At 41.3% G+C, this 17,764-nt stretch overlaps 1 protein-coding gene across 7 annotated transcripts in view; it reads right to left on the minus strand.

The window, feature by feature from the left end:
- Positions 1–4,014: 4,014 nt before the first annotated feature.
- NNT (nicotinamide nucleotide transhydrogenase) overlaps positions 4,015–17,764 on the minus strand; it is a 79,484-nt gene continuing 65,734 nt past the window's right edge. For all 7 annotated transcript variants that reach the window (XM_080680743.1, XM_080680742.1, XM_080680744.1 and 4 more), the window contains exons 20-22: positions 9,169–9,287; positions 7,614–7,729; positions 4,015–5,369 (exon numbers count right to left, since the gene is read on the minus strand). In XM_080680743.1, the coding sequence (XP_080536869.1) occupies positions 5,220–5,369; positions 7,614–7,729; positions 9,169–9,287 (385 nt within the window). In that variant the 3' untranslated portion in view covers positions 4,015–5,219. The remainder of the gene's footprint in view (positions 5,370–7,613; positions 7,730–9,168; positions 9,288–17,764) is intronic.

Here is a 17,764-nt window from a genome sequence, read left to right on the forward strand (position 1 = left end):
CTCTGAACGTTCTATTGGTCTCATTTCCAATGATGACTCTAATCGCTATAAGACCATGTTTCCAAGTTACTACATTTATACCCAACACTAATGAAGCAGTTATCCCCAATCAGGGTGGACCTGAAGTGTGTCTAAATGTCCATGCCCATTTATATCCCAATGGGACAAAACCACAGAGCTATCTAGCTAGCTACCATTTGCAAGAACAAAATTTTCCATGAATCAGTAAAGCCCTGAAAGCTTTCAAAGACCTTTTCCAGGAGTAATTTCCGACACATAGTATTCCAGTAAACTCAGAGAGTGTAGTAGTCCCCGCTAATCCAGGAGGGATATGTTCCAAGACCCATAGTGGATGCCTGAAACCACGTATATTACTGAACCTTATACATACTGTTTTATTCTATACATGCATACCTTTTCACTCAAAAGAAGGACTTTACACCTTCTCTTTGAAATATTCAAATTGCCAGCATCACCACTCTTGGGCTCTGGGGCCATTATTAAGTAAAATAGGAGTTACTTGAACACAATGTCAAACTGATGACCACAACAGCCACAGTGTGTACAGGGTGGACACGCTGGACAAAGAGATGATTCACATCCAGAGGGGGACAGAGCGGGACCCACGAGAATTCATCAGGCTACTCAGAACAGCACACAATTTTAAACTGATAAACTGTTTATTTCTGGAATTTTCCATTTAATATTTTCAGACCACAATTGATTGCAAATAACTAAATCCATGGAAAATGAAACTGCAGATAAGGGGGGATGACTGTAGTGATAAAACATTCTAAAGATAAAACCGTGACATGGTTTCATGCCGTGGGGAGAAAATCAGCTCCCTCCTGACATAATAAAAGGGGTTATTTAGTCACGCTTTCTCCCAGTTCTCTGGAGTTTTAGATGTGGCTGCTCACTCTCCCCAGTGAGGCTGCTGCCTGGGTGTGTGGCAGGGGACCAGACTCGCAGGGTCTGAAGGGAATTAACGGGGCACAAGACCTGCTGCGTTCGTGTGAGCGCCTGCTCTTGTGGGAGGTGCACCCCTTCCCTGGGAGAAAGAAGGGGAAACAAGACTGGCTCACAGCCACTCACTGGCTTTGGAAAAGCAGTTCCTGGAAAGGGCTGGTTTAGACAGACGTTCCCTGGCTAAATCTAGTTGTCCCCTTATGGCAGAAGCTTCCCAGTTCTGCTTTTCCAACAGTAAACCAAGAAAAAGGAGGATCAAGAACAATGGCCTACTTCAATGGCTAAATGGTCCCTTCCCAGGGGTCGTTGCCATTCCCTACACCACATTCCAGTGCTGCTGTGTGGTCTTCATCTCCCCAATCACAACAGGAAAGGGGAAGAAAAGGGTAGCTCTTCATATGCCACCTTTACAAAAGGGGGACTAGGAGCACCTCGGACCCCCTTCTCTGATCTCTCATTTCCCTTTCACTTACCTCCACTGTGGGGGTCAGGAACTAGCCACCATCATCCCATAGCACCCGCATACTCCAAATCCACATCCCCTCCTCAGTTCTCAAAGCCCAAGGCAACCACTTCTGCTCTGCGCCATCCTATTGCCACATGCGTACTTGCCCCTGAACTCAGGCGCCTTGCGTGGCTGCGTCACTTTACCCTCTCCATGCCTGTCCCTCTGTGTCTTTGCTATTCACGATGACCCGAGCAACGCCGCCCACGTACCCAGCTCCCTGGAGGTCTGGCTTGGTCTGTGGGTGAATGTGAACTATCCAGCAGCAAGCCAGACTCCGCATCCTCACGGAACCTTGCCATTAGTTTTATTCTTCACAAATAGTCTTCGGAAAGAACTGGAAAGCAAAGTTCGAGGGTGCGATCTTTGGTAAGAATATGAAGTGCAAGTATTTTATACAGAACAATGCTTTGACATCAACATGACAGAGATGTAGTATCTCCCCATTAGTTAGGGCCCCAAGCTTTTCAAGTTCTCCATAATCATAAACTGGCCTTCCTCTACCTATCCAATATGATTTTCTGCTCTTCCCCCAAAGAAATTATCTACTATGGCCTAACTTTTTTTCCTACCACTCTCTTTATCATTATATGTAAGAGCTTCACATATCTAATTACTGTCTCATCACCTACATCATTCTTTTACCAGCATCCAAAAGATTTCCGTCCAGAATTACAGTATACACCATGTTAAATATCTATAACCACTTAAGTAGTAAAAAAACAAACAAACAAACAAAAACCAGTTCAATTCCTTAGCCCAATATGTAACTTCTAAGAAATAAGAGTTGAAGAACAGCTATCTTGAGTGCTTTGAAATTCAAATGTTACCATTTCTGCTGCTTTACTAAACAAACTTTAAAGGTTTCACTTCCAAAAGTATTCTTTTCTCTTTGTTAATTAACTTAATTCTTCTTTCTCTTGAGAATCTAAAGAGCAGCTGGATTATGCAAGTCGCTGCCACTGGAGTGAAGAGTTTGGGGTTGTTGTTTTTACCATTCTGACCCAATAACATTTGTTGGCAAAGACTCTCCAAAACTGGCAAGAGCTATAAATTAGATATTTGAACTATTTTCCCTCGTTGCACGACAGAGCTATCCAACTTTCCAGTACTAAAATGCTTTCATTCGCAAGACTCATGTCTTTGGGGACTAGAAAATGTGCCTCTAAGTCAGATGAACACATGGGTTATGAGTTATTAATTATACAGAAAAGTCTATGGGATCACATAAATTGAACTAAACCCTAAAGCTGACTGGTGCATAATACTTCCCATATTTGCTTTGGATGAGACAACAGCAAAATCTAAAAATCAGGGTGGTCATGACTCAGATAGAATCCACAAGGCCAAGGCCCACTTTCCACATCCATTACCACAAATTTAACTGCTATCCCCTGACTCGGTGAAGGCCTGAGCACCCCCTGCAGGAAGAGATTATTCCTCTCTCTTAGTCCTTTCTATTCCAATCCCTAGGGAAAAAAAAGAGTTACAGCATAAGATTTATATACCAGAAACTGTCCAAAGTGACATAAATAGGTAGACAGATAGAAACATATGTATAATGCATAAATACTTACACATTTACTTACATATGCTCTTTCCTTAAATGAGTAACTCAAACACAAATTCTCAATTTAAGACAAATAAGAAAAAATAAAGGACAATTAGTAAAGCCTAAAAGACAAATCAACAATAGCACTTCACTGCCTAAGTGAAACTCCTATTTTTTGATACCAGACTATAGGGTACAATGGAATAAAAAAATTTTTTAAATTTGAATATCAAAAAGATATAGTGAACAATACAAGAATAAAATTAAAGTCATTTATTCTCAGTTGTATGACTGATCAGAAAAGGAGGGATGATAAATTGGATGGGTGAAAATTATCTTTGTTGATTTAAGACTTCACTGTAATTAATAATCTAAGACCACCAACCTTTAGGAGTATTGATCTAAGAAATTATGTTTCAAAAAAACTTCAATATCCTAACCAAAAAGTAAAATAAAACCAACTACATCATAAATTTTCAATTCAATTAACACAAATGAATGACAAAGGATTACTATCAAAGAAGGAGATCACCCTAAATTTTAAAAGTATTTACTATAAATGATGAAAATAACTTTAAAAATCTAAGTATAATTATTTTTTATTTAAACTGAATGCAGGAATTTTCTCCAAAAAAAAAAATTCCAAGTTGCTGCTTTCCAGGTGTATCTACAACTAGAAAAGGAAAAGGGCATACAGGTACCATCTACTTGCTTCTAATAGGACTTTAATGATATAATTCACTCTTGGGATTCCTTATAACCTGAGTCCCATTAACAAATTGCATTTATCCCTCAAAAATTAAAAAGGAATCTTTTCTGCTTTAAAACACACACACACACACACACACACACACACACACACACACACGATCTTAATTGCAAGCGCAGCAAAACAGAAATTGATTACCAAACCAACAAATATTGTGAGTTGTAAACTCAGTAAACATGAGCACCACAGTAAAAAATTTCACACCAGTTACTTCTTTTTCTGGTTTAGAAATCGTTTTTAAGTGTTAATAATTGTTTCAAGAAACTCATCACACATTCATCCTCTATAGAGCTTTTGGCAATGTAGCAACCTCACACAGGAAATATACACTTTTACTGCAAAAAGACATGATCTTTACTAGAGCTTAGGCAAAGCACTAGTAACTAAAGAGGAAGAAAACGTGCCACCATTTCTCCCAAATGTGATCAGTTACGTAAGACCTCAAAGCACACTCTGATTTGTGGGTGGAAAAAAAAAGTATTTCTTGCGAACCTTAAGACAGATTAATTTCATCTACTTTATAGTAGCAAGTCTTCCCCGGATATTACTAACAAGCAGAGCTATTCAATGTTAGCATTTTGTCGCCAGAGACAATTGCTACATCAATGTGCAAACATAATGAACTCATTTTATTAGGCAAATAGTTGAATTCCATTCAAGTGCACTTAGTACAGTACTACACATTATAAATTGATTGAAATTAAAGAGATCTCCAATTAGAAATGGGGTTTTAAAAAATACAACTAATACTGATTTCACATTATGTTTCATTGGTGTTCTAACAAAACATACAAAGCAAATGGCTTAACTGTTTCCAGCATCTCTGGAAGGTTACCTAGTCCTTTAACGTATTAAAATAGAAGTGAGAAAATACACCCCTGAAATCTACAATTGAAAGTACAGTTTGAAAAACCAAACCCAATTTGATATGGTTGGTTCAGATGATAGTTAAAGGTCAGAGGTCAGCTCCGGAGTTGATGAAAGTTTCAAATTAGTCACATTTGTTGGAAAAACCATCGACCCAGGTGCCTGTAATGTTTACACTGCGTCAGTTTTTCAGATCTGTGTTTGGTTAAGTCTCAAATTCTAGACTTAATTTCTTAAAACATTACTGGCTACTGAGCAGGAATTTTAAAAAATCTAAACAGATTACATTGAAAATGAGGCTGTTCTTTCTCCTTTTATAAAATACTTTTGATTTATAACACCAAAAAAAATATGCACAGAAGGACATGCCGAATTTTTTCAATCCTTTTTTTAAAATGCTCTTGAAAAATCTCCCTGTATTTGCTTCGCTTTCTTCAGGGTCTTCCATTCCGTGCAAGAGCTTTGCTACAGATGTGCATCAGCTGTCTACAGTGATACTTCTGTTGCCTGTTCCCACAAGTTCCCCTGCTGCTAGACAACAGCTTGACCTTTGAAGTTTACTTCTGGTAGGATTCTCGAACTTTCGCCTGTAGTGCATCACAGGTCTTCTTGGCATCGCCTAGCAGCATGGCCGTGTTGGGTTTGTAGAAGATTGGATTGTCCACTGCAGCATAGCCAACGCCCAAGGACCTCTTCATAACAATGACCTAGGAACCGAAGATGAAGGGAGAGAGTGCATGTAACAGCCTGGGCTGGGTGCTAGGCACACAAACATCGCCCTGCCCTCACTCTGAACAGGCATGTGCCTCTCTACCAGTTCTTTAGTTCAGAGACTCTTAAAATATACATGGAGTATTTTTTAAATATATATTTTTTTTTCTTCAGAGAGGAAGAGAGAGGGAGAGAGAGATGGAAACATCCATGATGAGAGAATCATTGTTCAGCTGCCTCTTGCACGCCCCTACTGGGGATCGAGCCCACAATCTGGGCATGTGCCCTGACCAGGAAACAAACCAGTGACCTCCTGGTTCACAGGTCAACGCTCAACCACTGAGTCACACCAGCCAGGCACAAGGAGTATTTTAATGCATATTCACATTGTATTAACTTTAATTTTTTAAAATGTGCCCATACATTTATACCAATGAAAGAAAAGGTCATATGAACAATAGTTTATCTCTGAGTGAGCAGATTGCGACTTTCTTCTTAGTGCTTTTGTCCACAAAGGCTATGTATGACATTTTCTAGTCAGAAAAATATGCATCTTTCTATGAATGGGCTAAAGTGAACAAGCACAGTGATTAAGCTTCTACTACAAATTTTTAAATATATGTAGTTGAGTGGGAAAATGGTATCAGTCCTGTTCCCTCACTTTAAGGAAAAAATATATCGGAAAGTTCTAACACAGAAGCCCCATGGGCACCCTAGCTGTCACAAGGAGAGGCTAATAGCTAATACTGCGGTCCTTCAAGCAGGACGGAAGGGAAGTCCGTCTCTGATGCTGATGTGCTACAGACATTTACAATTACACAGATTACAGCTGGTGCTGTCCTGCTGAGTATCAAGTCAGTTCTTAATGAAAAGAAAAGCCTCCCTATGGTCTAGGGCAGTGGTTGGCAAACCGCAGCTCGCGAGCCACATGCGGCTCTTTGGCCCCTTGAGTGTGGCTCTTGCACAAAATACCACGGCCTGGGCGAGTCTATTTTGAAGAAGTGGCGTTAGAAGAAGTTTAAGTTTAAAAAATTTGGCTCTCAAAAGAAATTTCAATCGTTGTACTGTTGATATTTGGCTCTGTTGACTAATGAGTTTGCCGACCACTGGTCTAGGACATGTCATCTATCCAAGAAGGAAAGCAGTACAAATGTGTTCACGCTTCAAATAGCATTAGTACGACAGTGTACTCTGCAAACTCTTTGTTTTGTTTTGTTAATCCTCACCCGAGGATATTTTTTCCATTGATTTTTAGGGAGAGTGGAAGGGATAGGAGTGAAGGAGAAGACAGAAAGAGAGAGAGAGAGAGAAACATCAATGTGAGAGAGACACATCAATTGGTTGACTCCCGCATGTGCCCGGACTGGGGCAGGAGCCAGAGATTGAACCTGCAACCCAGGTATGTGCCCTTGACCGTGAATTGAACCTAGGACCCCTCGGTGCACAGACCAGCACTCTAACTGCTGAGTCACACCGGCAAGGGCTCTGCAAACTCTCAAACATTAATGACCAATGCAATAATTTCTCATATCCCATGAACCAGTGCATGGCTTATCTGCTCACGTACCACAAACACTAAGTTTTAACCTCATGTATACAGTAAAGAGAAACAAAATGAAAGGGGAAATGTACATTCTGAAACCATGGTTCTGAAAATGCAGATCTGACTTAGGGGTGGTAGAGAAATGTGCCCACGGCTGGGCAGAGAACAACTGGCAAGCGCCTCGCTCCCCACGACCTAGCAATCGGCCCTTCAGGAGTGTGTGCACGTGCAGAGCCTGCTTCCTCATGCCACACTGCTGTCCGATTTCCAAATCACCTTCCTTCCAGACACCCCATAACGACATACAAACTCCCTTTCGATAACGTTAAATGAAAAAATGTGCTCGTCTTCATATATGAAGGCGAGGAACTGACTCACTGTCCCAGAGAGAAGCCATCTGCTCCACGGGACTCGACCTGGAACTCGGCCAGACTCATTCCTTGTTCAGCTGCGGTTACAGATTCCGTTAATCCAGCTGCACAATCCCTTATAGTTCTGCTGTGACTGAGGCATTCATTCAGATTCCCCGGTGGCCACAGAGCACAGAAGCTGCATCAGGAGAACCGGGCCCTAATCCTACTCCAACTCCTGGGCCTCCTCAAACCTTCGTCACTTCTCATCAAGTGACCAAGGAAAGCTCCGTGTGTGCATTTTAAGAGTTTTGATAACTAGGATAAAGCATGAGCCTGAAACTTACCTGCTTTGACTTCCAGACCTCGAGAACGGGCATGCCTGCAATAATAGAGTTGGGGTCTTCTTGAGCGGCTGAATTGACAGTGTCATTAGCTCCAATTACAAGGACCAAATCAGTGTCTACATCATGAAAGAAAAAAAGAGGAAATATAAAACTCAGGGGAGTCACTTTCACTTCTTTCCAGGAAAATGAGACTGATCTGGCTTTATAACAACGATAATAACAAAAGCTAATATTTGTAAGACCCACGCTTGTGCCAGGCACCGTACCAAGGGCTTTATCAGAGAGGTTCAGTAACTTAGCCAATGTCACACAGCTAAAAAGCAATAGGCCTGCATCTAACCTGAGCATCCTGGCTGGAGCTTGCATTATTATGCTTTCCTTCCCTGAATGTAACTTTATATAGTTCTTTCATTATCCAAAAGTGATCTTGCCAATTACAATATTTTATAGTATCTGTGTTCCATTTTCAACTTCTAAGATGACCACATAAATGCAACTTGATGTCTAAAAGAAAATGGTCTATGAGTCTGTACTATATTAAAGCTGTGTCCATAATTCCTGGAACTGGCAGGTTTCACACATAATTTAGCAACAGTGAAATCTGAAAGGAGGCATAAAATTAAAATGGCCTAAATTCCCTCTTTAAGCTTTATAATGTGAACTACCTTAGAACTTTGCCAAAATGCCATGTGAATGTAGACATACACACGATTTCACTTTTTTTCTCTAACAAACAGTTTGTTTGTTTTTTATGTTAACAGTGGACACTTGCCAGAGGGAACTGGTTTAATTTTAACAAACATGATCTTGGGCCAAATGTCATTAGCATTCAACCAATACCCATGACAGCCACACAGGACAGCACCTTGTCCAGTGAAGTCTAGTACTTTAAAGGGGACAGAAAACTACTATTCTGATCCTGAGTTGGTACAACTGGAAACCAGTAAACACTGCAGAAATCAGACAGTGAATTATCAACAGCAATTTTATAAATGAATCTGAGCCTGAGTAACTAGTTCAAGGTCATGAGAGAGAGTCAGGGCCTGGATTCCAAAGCCAGGTGTGTTCCGAGTCCCTGGGCAACCCACTTCCCTACATCGCCTCCCAGGGCCTGCTCCATCCCTCAGCTCTCCTCATGGGAGCACAGTTACCTTTGCTGCTTATAACCCGGGTAAACTAGCCAGCACTGTTTTGTTTATGTCATTGACAGTGTCATTAGCTCCAATGACTGCATCCCTACCATGAGCAGGTTGCCCCCCATCTGATGAGCAGGTCTTCCGTGATCCCACAGTTTCTATCCTGGACTGGCATTGCTTTAGTCACCCTAAGAACAAGTCAAGCCCTGACCGGTTTGGCTCAGTGGATAGAGCGTCGGCCTGCAGACTGAAGGGTCCCAGGTTCGATTCCGGTCAAGGGCATGTACCTTGGTTGCGGGCACATCCCCAGTAGGAGGTGTGCAGGAGGCAGCTGATCGATGTTTCTAACTCTCTATCCCTCTCCCTTCCTCTCTGTAAAAAAAGAACAAGTCAATGTCACCATCGGCCCCATCACTTACCTGGGAAATCCTGGTTGATCTCGTCCATTTCCAACACAATATCATATGGCACCCCAGCCTCAGCCAGCAGCACATTGAGCTGGCCAGGCATCCGGCCTGCAACTGGGTGAATTCCAAACCTAGATGTGAAACAAACGAACAGCTGGCCTTACTTGATGGGCCAAAATGTACAGAGACCCCAAGATCACCTCCCAATCGGCACAGTTTGTTCTTGGCCCCTCTGCTCCTCCTGGTACTGCCTCATCTCTGCAGGCAGCAGTAGAATCAGCACTGATATGTGGTCAATTTACAAATATTGACGTTGGAGATTCAGTATCTCAGTATTACACACACTAGGACTCCCCTCAGAAAAATAAGCATAACTTTAGAGCCTGAATCCTCCATATCTGTTTGAACTACAATGAACTTCCAACAACATTCCTATGTAATATCACCTTACATTCAATAAGCATTCTGCTTTCATTATACTTTTTGACATACCTTGAGTCTTTAAAAAAACATACGTAAGTCAGCATGGAATTAAACATTTGCCATGAAATATCAACTCTATAGTCAGCCTTAACCTCTACGTTCAAAAGTGGAAAATAAAATATTGTCCTGTGCATGAGTGAATGGCCTACAGTCTTTCAGGGAGTGATGAAGCATTACTCCACATCACAGAAGAAATATGACAGTAACACGCTACAGTGTCCACAAGGCGGAGGTATATAGAGATCAGAGCTCCACGCTTTATCAAGGCAAAGGAAACTGAAGCAACAAGCAATTTCTCCCAACCCCGGCCATAGGGGATCTTTAAAGTCATGTAACCCAGCCTCTTGCCTATCGTACTGACCTCTGTCTCCTCAGCATCGGGCACAGTCCCTGTCATATAAGAAGAGCTCAATAAAAAGCAAATCCAGGGAAGAAATGCATTTTATAGAATCTTGTGGCAGGGATCCACCCAGTCTCAGCTTAAATACCTTCAGTGACCAGAAACTTACTCCTTCCTAAGGTCTGTTGCATTACTAGACAATCCTGATAATTACATATAACACATGCACCCGTGCACAAGCACACACTCATTACAGTAAGCCGGGGAGAACCCCCATCTCGTTGCTCTCCAAGGTCTGTAGTTTTGCCATCTGCAGCCACGAGTCTACTCCCTCTTCCCTATGCAGGTCCCTTTCAGCCATCCTAGGATGCCTACTAAGCAAAACATCCTCGAGTCTTTCAACTATTCAATGACCCACAGGATGTCCTAGCTGCCTGTTCTTACCTCCACTGTCAATGCCCAGCTCAAACCCCAGCCCCTCAAAGAGAACACAATATTGCTGGATGTGATCTAGATGCACAAGGCCCAGCAAGCAAATCACATCCTCAGATCCCCCACTGATGAAGCCTGAGTTGCATGAGCATTGACAGCCAGCACAGCCCATCCCTGTCTCTGACAAAACGCGTGGTCACTGGAGATGCTGTTACTTTCACGGGAACTGCTGCCAAGCCAGGCCTCCCTCCCCACTCCCAACACGGTCCTGTTAGGAACAGAGTCAAGCATAGGAATTGACCCGTCACCAAACAGACCTGCAAAGAGCTATAAAATGGCCATTTTTATCACCCAGATAACTGATAAACGCTTTTCTACTCCTTTAAAACTGATCCTGACGAGTCTGGATTATTGGAAGGCTTATCACTGGGGAAAAAGAAAGACATCAAGTGATGGGTATTCTCTTTACCAGATTTCCCTTTGCATAATCTTTCTTCTGGGACCACTGAAGGTTCCTCAATGACCAACTTATGTTTAAAAAAACAGAAACTCGGACCGAAAGGGGGGAAAAAACAGTTATCCCTAGGTAGTTGTACAACAGATCGTGGCTTTTTTTCTCGTGTTTTTAATATTTTTCTATGAGAATGTACAGTTTAAATTAACTCCATATAAAATAAACACTCCATGCTTTTATGTTGTGATATAATTTATAAGTGATTTCTCATGTATTATCTTTTTCTGGCCCAAACAGTCTCCATCAAGATTTAGAATTTAGGGCAGCTGATTCAAATTTAGTACTTAGTTAAATAAACTGGGTTTTAGAACTGCACTCCTTTATCTAAAAAGAGTGAGCAAGAACGTATACAAGAGGGACTGGCATGTACGCTGACATAATGGCTAATATTCACGCTTCAGGATGTACTATGCGGTGTGCACAACTTTCTTAGTAAATGGTCACACTGGGATTCAAGAGTCTGAACTTTTAACTACTATACAATATAGTCAGTCGAGTCAAGCAATTTAAGAGATGATTTTGTTTAGTTAACAGCTCAGGTTAACCAGCTGTGTGATGTTGGACAAGTCACTCAATGACTCTCTCTCCGTCTCAGTTTCCCCATAGAGTAGTAACCAGCTGTTATTATGAGGCCACAGGCCTAAGGCTATAAAAACTCTCAGTAGAAGAGGTCTAAGAAATACCTATTTATCTCTGCTTGAATGGGTGTAATAAGGAGATCCAAGAATCCAATTTCTAGTGTGCTTTGAGAAAAGCTGAGAGCCAAGAATTGTTCAAAATGCTACAAGCTATAAACAATAAATTAAGTATTTGCATGGACAAACAGACATAGGAGAAAAAAATGTCTCTTAGTATGCAAAGTGCTACAACAATGCAAAACATTGACCAGCATCCCTTAAGTGCTGGGAAAGTAGATTTTGAAAAAATTACTATAAGTGGGAGGTAGAAATGAACTGGATAAAATAAACTATTAATAATTTATGATTCATTTAAAAGGAATTACTCCCCTCTTCCCTCAGTGGGTTGTCTGCAGTCCGATTTTAATGAGAATAAAATTAAAGACAGTCAACAGTTTATTTCAAACAGTGCTCCCCAACCTCACTGTCTCATCAGCTTTCAAGTTCTCTCTTTTTTTTATTTTATTCATTTTTAGAGAGAGGGGAAAGGAGAAGGATAGAGAGATAGAAACATCTATGAGAGAGAAACATCATCTATCGGCTGCCTCCTGCACACCCCCTTCTGGGGATCAAGCCCACAATCCAGGCATATGCCTTGACCAGCAATCAATCCTTTGACCTTTCGGTTTCTGGGTCAATGTTCAACCGCTGAGCTACACCAACTGGGCAGCTTTTAAGTTCTTCAACCATAGTTTCTCTCCTGTCATTTTGGGGAATGTAACAGTTCAACCCTTTAGTAAAAAATTTACAATGTTCTCTAAAAAGAAATATTGCATTTTTTTTTTACTAAACATTTAAATGCTAATGTCATTCTCTTTTCCATACCAGAGCTTTCAATCACTCCTGAAAATGAAGGAAATTAGGCAAAATACTGAGAACTGATGTTCACGCTCTCCCTGTAGAAGTGCAAGCTACATTCAGCACGACCGCAGCCGTTTTCAAACTGTCGCAGAGAAAACATTTCCAAAGTGTTATGCAGACTCTTTGGTTGAGATATCTATTTAAAACTGATATTTTTACAGTAGCAATAAAACATTTGAAAAAAATTTCTCCAGGTACCAAAGTATATGCTCATTAAATGAGTTATTATTACTAAACTCCAAATCTGAACATAAATATATTTTAATAACACAATATTTTAAGCATTAATGTAAAAAATAGACTGGGAAAGAAGATGCACATATTAAAATCACCAAAATGGCCCTCACTGGTTTGGCTCGGTGGATAGAGCATCGGCCTGGGGATGGAAGGGTCTCAGGTTTGATTCCAGTCAAGGGCACATGCCCAGGTTGTGGGCTCAATCCCTAGTGGGGGGCAGAGGGGATGACAGAGGCAGCTGATCAATGATTCTCTCTCATCATTGATGTCTCTCTCTCTCTCTCTTTCTCTCTCTCCTTTCCTCTCTGAAATCAATAAATATATTTAAAAAGAAATGGTGACCATGTCCACTCACCTATTAGAAATGAAAAAAAAATTTTTAGTTTGAAAAGCTCGTTTCACTTTACAGAGATTTAAACATATTATTAATCAGCTGGTTTTCATTCAAGGTTAATGCCCATTTGCATTTCAACTGTGTCCATTTCAGGTCAACATTCCAAATTAGCACAGGGTTGCTTTCCCAGATTCACGCACAGACCCAATGACACAACTAAATAACTAGATTCAGTTCAGGAAGCTGCTGCTCAAAAGCATCAGAGGTTCAGAAGAAACACAGAATATCCAACGACTTAGAAAATAACAGGCTCTAAGTGAAAAAAGATCAGCTGGCTAGAAAAATGGCAAAACTATTTTCAAGCAGACCAAACAAAACAGAAGTTGACCAAATAGTCCTCATTTTCTTTACACAGAATAAAATAAAATGATCTTCAAATGCAAAAGGAAGAATTGGACTTAAAAATTCAGAAAAAAAAAAAAAAACTACTTTCTGTTAATTTAAAACAAATGCCCCAGTTAGGGGATGTTTCAGGCTTCTTCTCTGTGGATCAGGGAGAGAGAAGCTCATGAATCTGAGCTGATGCACTTGGAGTCCAGAGTATTTCACATACAAATGCGAAGGATAGTTGGTTGGCATTGGACATGATCAAGACAGCTGCATCAGCTGGGACAGCCTTCCAGGTATGGGAGGAGGCAGGGGATCATCAACGGTCTGAACTACCCGTAAGAGAGGACCAGCTTAGGTGGACTCGGGACTTCCAGAATAATGTAAGATATTGCTCTATCTCACTCCTATAGTACTAACTGCCACCAAGGACTCATCTGAGCTCCTCTGAGATATTAATAGTAGTCTTGAACACCAAAAAGTTTCTCTTAATCTCCCAGCCCTCTGATCACCAAGAAGTATTTCTTGCTTCCCCCAGGTCCTTTCCTCTTCCCAAACATGACTGGTGAGACTTAAAGAAAGACTGAGAGTCATACTACATGACACTTGAAGTCTGAATTAGTTTCCTATTGCTGCTGTAACAAATTACCACAAATTTAGTAGCTCACAGCAACACAAATTGATGATGCTATTACAGTTCTGGAAGTCAGGGTCCAAAGTCCATTTCTCTGCACTGAAATCATGGTGCTGGTAGGACTAGGAATCCATTGCTTGCCTTTTCCAGCCTCAGGAGGCTGCCCCCATTCCTTGGCTTGTGGCTGCATCACTGTGACCTCTCTTTCCATTGTCACTTCTCCGAGTCTGACCCTAGTGACTACATGGGCCTACCTGAATAATCCAGGATATCTCCCTATCTCAAAATCCTCACCTCAAATCTACAAAAGTTCCTTTTGCCATCTGCCATGTAAGGCAACACATTCAGATTTTAAGGACTAGGAGGTGAATATACTTGGGGTCATTATTCAGTCTGCCACAAACTCCCTTTCCAGGCCTAAAATCCCCTGAACTAGAGTTTCTATTTTAGCTGAGTAAACCAACATACACCTCGTGATTTACTTTTGAATTTCGACTTTGTATTCCTCTTTGACTCCAGTATTTTTGTTTAATTTTAATTTATTTACCTGTTTTTAATACTACCTTTGCTTATCTTCAAATTAATCCACTGGCTATCATCTTTATGCTTTCGCTGAGGTGTCATGGACCAAATTAGAAATCAAAAACCTTTAAATGTATGAGTTACTATTGTAATATGTGATTAGCTGCAGACTTCATAAAGATGATGTTTCTTTTGAGCTAGTTGCAAAGGGTAAATAATCGCAAAGCTAACCAACATGTTATGCTGAACATCCCAAAGGGCAGATCACTTTATATCTGTTTGTATAATAATTTATTATACTAAACTTTTAAGACGCTAAGATTGGAGACAAACACACGCAAGACTATTATAAGAGAATGCCAATGTTTTGAGAGAAACAACAGAACACGCTACATTTGTAGAAATATGTATGTGCATGTTGATGAGGCAATGGGAGTTTATAACAATTCTGGCCCGTGGAACTGGCTGATCTCCAAAGTATGTATTGAAGTTAATTGTATCAGACATCGGTTGGCCAAGACCGGCAATTTCCAGGAACCTACGGCCAAAGCTCATCAATGTCCCATCATCACATGAAGAATATCCAGAATTCTGAACTGCAAAGCCTACTAGCCTTTTGGTTCTTCCCTTTGAACTAGAAAAAAAATTATTTTTATTGTGTACATGCTTAACAAAACAGAGCCGGCTGTCCCTGACCACAACAAGATTCTACAGAAGGGAAAGAACTACTAAATGAGATCACAGAAAGATCTTGCAGCCGCCACACTCTTTCCTTATGCAGCTCCTCCTTCCGATGGCTGCGCTCTCCAGGCCAAGAGCTCCTTAGTATAGGAACCACGCTTATTTATCAGAACCTGGGACTTGATTCCCAGTGCTCAATGAAAGGTGTGCCCAGGAAGGCAGGCTCACTCATAAACTTCCCACAGCTCCTTTTAGAGAAAGAATTTGGGAAAGCAGCATAGAGAAGCAGTGAAACGCTCTAGAGACCCACTGCCTGGGTTCAAGACATTTGGACAATTAACTTCCGTGTGCCGCCCTCTCCCCATGTGAATAATGGGAGTGATGATAAAACCTCTTCAGAGAAGTACTGTGAGATTTAAGTGAGACAGTTAGACCAACCGCCTGGCACACATACGGTAAGCCTTCAATAAAAGTAACCTGTAAATTGTATTCAAATGCATTTGGGTAATTTAAATGTTCATCTGTATCTTTCAAATACATCTACATTTTAATGATCACTTATATAAAAAGAAACACACATTTTTACATTAAGACAAATGTTGGTTTGATGCCAACATTTTCTAAGTTGGTTTTCTAATTTTTAACTTGAAATCCTAGTAAATACCAATGTAATCCAACAAAAGCCAGAAATTGTTTGTACTCACAACTACATCAAATGACTAGAGAAATGATACTCAACAGAGACTGAGGCTAACAATTGTGAACACTAAACTCATTGGGAATTTGGTCATAACTAATATTAGAATACAGATTAATATAGTCAAATTTCAAAAGGCCATCTTCAACCCTTCCACAGATACTATCAGGCAAAAACTATTGTTTCCTGCCCAGCCAGTGTGATTCAGTGGTTGAGTGTCAACCTAGGAACCAGGAGGTCATGGGTTCAATTCCCAGTCAGGGCTCATGCCCGAGTTGTGGGCTCTACCCCCAATGTGGGATGTACAGGAGGCAGTGGATCAATGATTCTCTCTCATCATTGATGTTTCTCTCTCTCTCCCACTCCCTTCCTCTCTGAAATCAATAAAAATATATTTTAAAAAAAGATTCTCTAATCCAACCACTTCCTAAGGAAGGACTCCTTTATTCAGAATTACAGCAAGTAAACATGTACAAATTGTTGAGTCACAAAACAGGCTGTAGGGGGAGAAACCAAGATGGCGGCATAGGTAAACACCTAAACTGCTGCCTCGCACAACAATATCAAAACTACAACTAAAAGACAAAACGGACACCATCCAGAACCACAGGAAGGCTGGCTGAGTGGAAATTCTACAACTAGAAGGAAAGAGGAAAGCACATTGAGAATCAGAGGAGTTGCAAAAGGCTGAGGTACGGAGACGCGCGAGCGCGCGGAGAGGACAGGCGGCTGAGTGCACGGGTGGCTGAGTGCGTGGCTGGCTTTCTAAAGCGGGAGGGAGACGGAAGCTCCCGACTGCACTAAACTCCAGTTCCGGGCGAGTTTCTGGGAACCCAGACTCATTCGGGGAGAAACTGGACTGTCTGGCAGCGGGTGAAACTTGAGGGCGGCTTTCTCTCAGAGGTGCTTACAGCGATTACCCAGGGACACTGAGACCCAGGGGCCTCACAGGGCAGGGCTGACGGGAAGCCAAGGCTGTCTGCTCCGCCCTGAGACTCCGCCCCATCCAAGCTGAGCACAGAGGCTTTTGCAATTTTGCAAGTCTTGTCTCATAAGGGTGTTTCCAGCTCAGAAGTTCTCCCAGCGTAGACACAGCTGATCCTCACAGCCAATGGGCCTGGAGGTCAATTCCTCCCAGTGATACCAACAACAATCAAGATTTAACTACAACAAGGCTGTGCACACAGTCACAAAGGGGTGTACCAAGAGTGTCCACCTCAGGTAACTGGGGAGGCTGAGCCACTGGGCCCTATAGGACACCTACCACACAAAGCTACTCTACCAACTCAGGGAAGCAGCGAAATTGTAGAGACAAAGAAACAGGTCACAAATGAAAGAAATGAAGGAAAGCAAATGACTGGATATAGAGTTCAAAACCACGGTTATAAGGTTTTTCAAGAATTTCCTAGAAAAGGCCAATAAATTTAACAAGACCCTCAAGGATATGAAAAAGGACCAACTAGAAATTAAACATACACTGTCTGAAATAAAAAATATCATACAGAGACCTAACAGCAGACTAGAGGGCCACAAGAATCAAGTCAAATATTTGAAATACAAAGAAGCAGAAAACACTCAATCGGAAAAGAAAAAAGAAAAAAGAATCCAAAAATTTGAAGATAGTGTAAGGAGCCTCTGGGACAACTTCAAGCGTACCAACATCCGAATTATGGGGGTGCCAAAAGAAGAGAAAGAGCAAGATACTGAAAACCTATTTGAAGAAATAATGACTGAAAACTTCCCCCACCTAGTGAAAGAAATAGACTTACAAGTCCAGGAAGCGCAGAGAACCCCAAACAAAAGGAATCC

This window comes from Plecotus auritus, assembly GCF_963455305.1.
Source record: "Plecotus auritus genome assembly, chromosome: 7".
NCBI lineage: Eukaryota > Metazoa > Chordata > Mammalia > Chiroptera > Vespertilionidae > Plecotus > Plecotus auritus.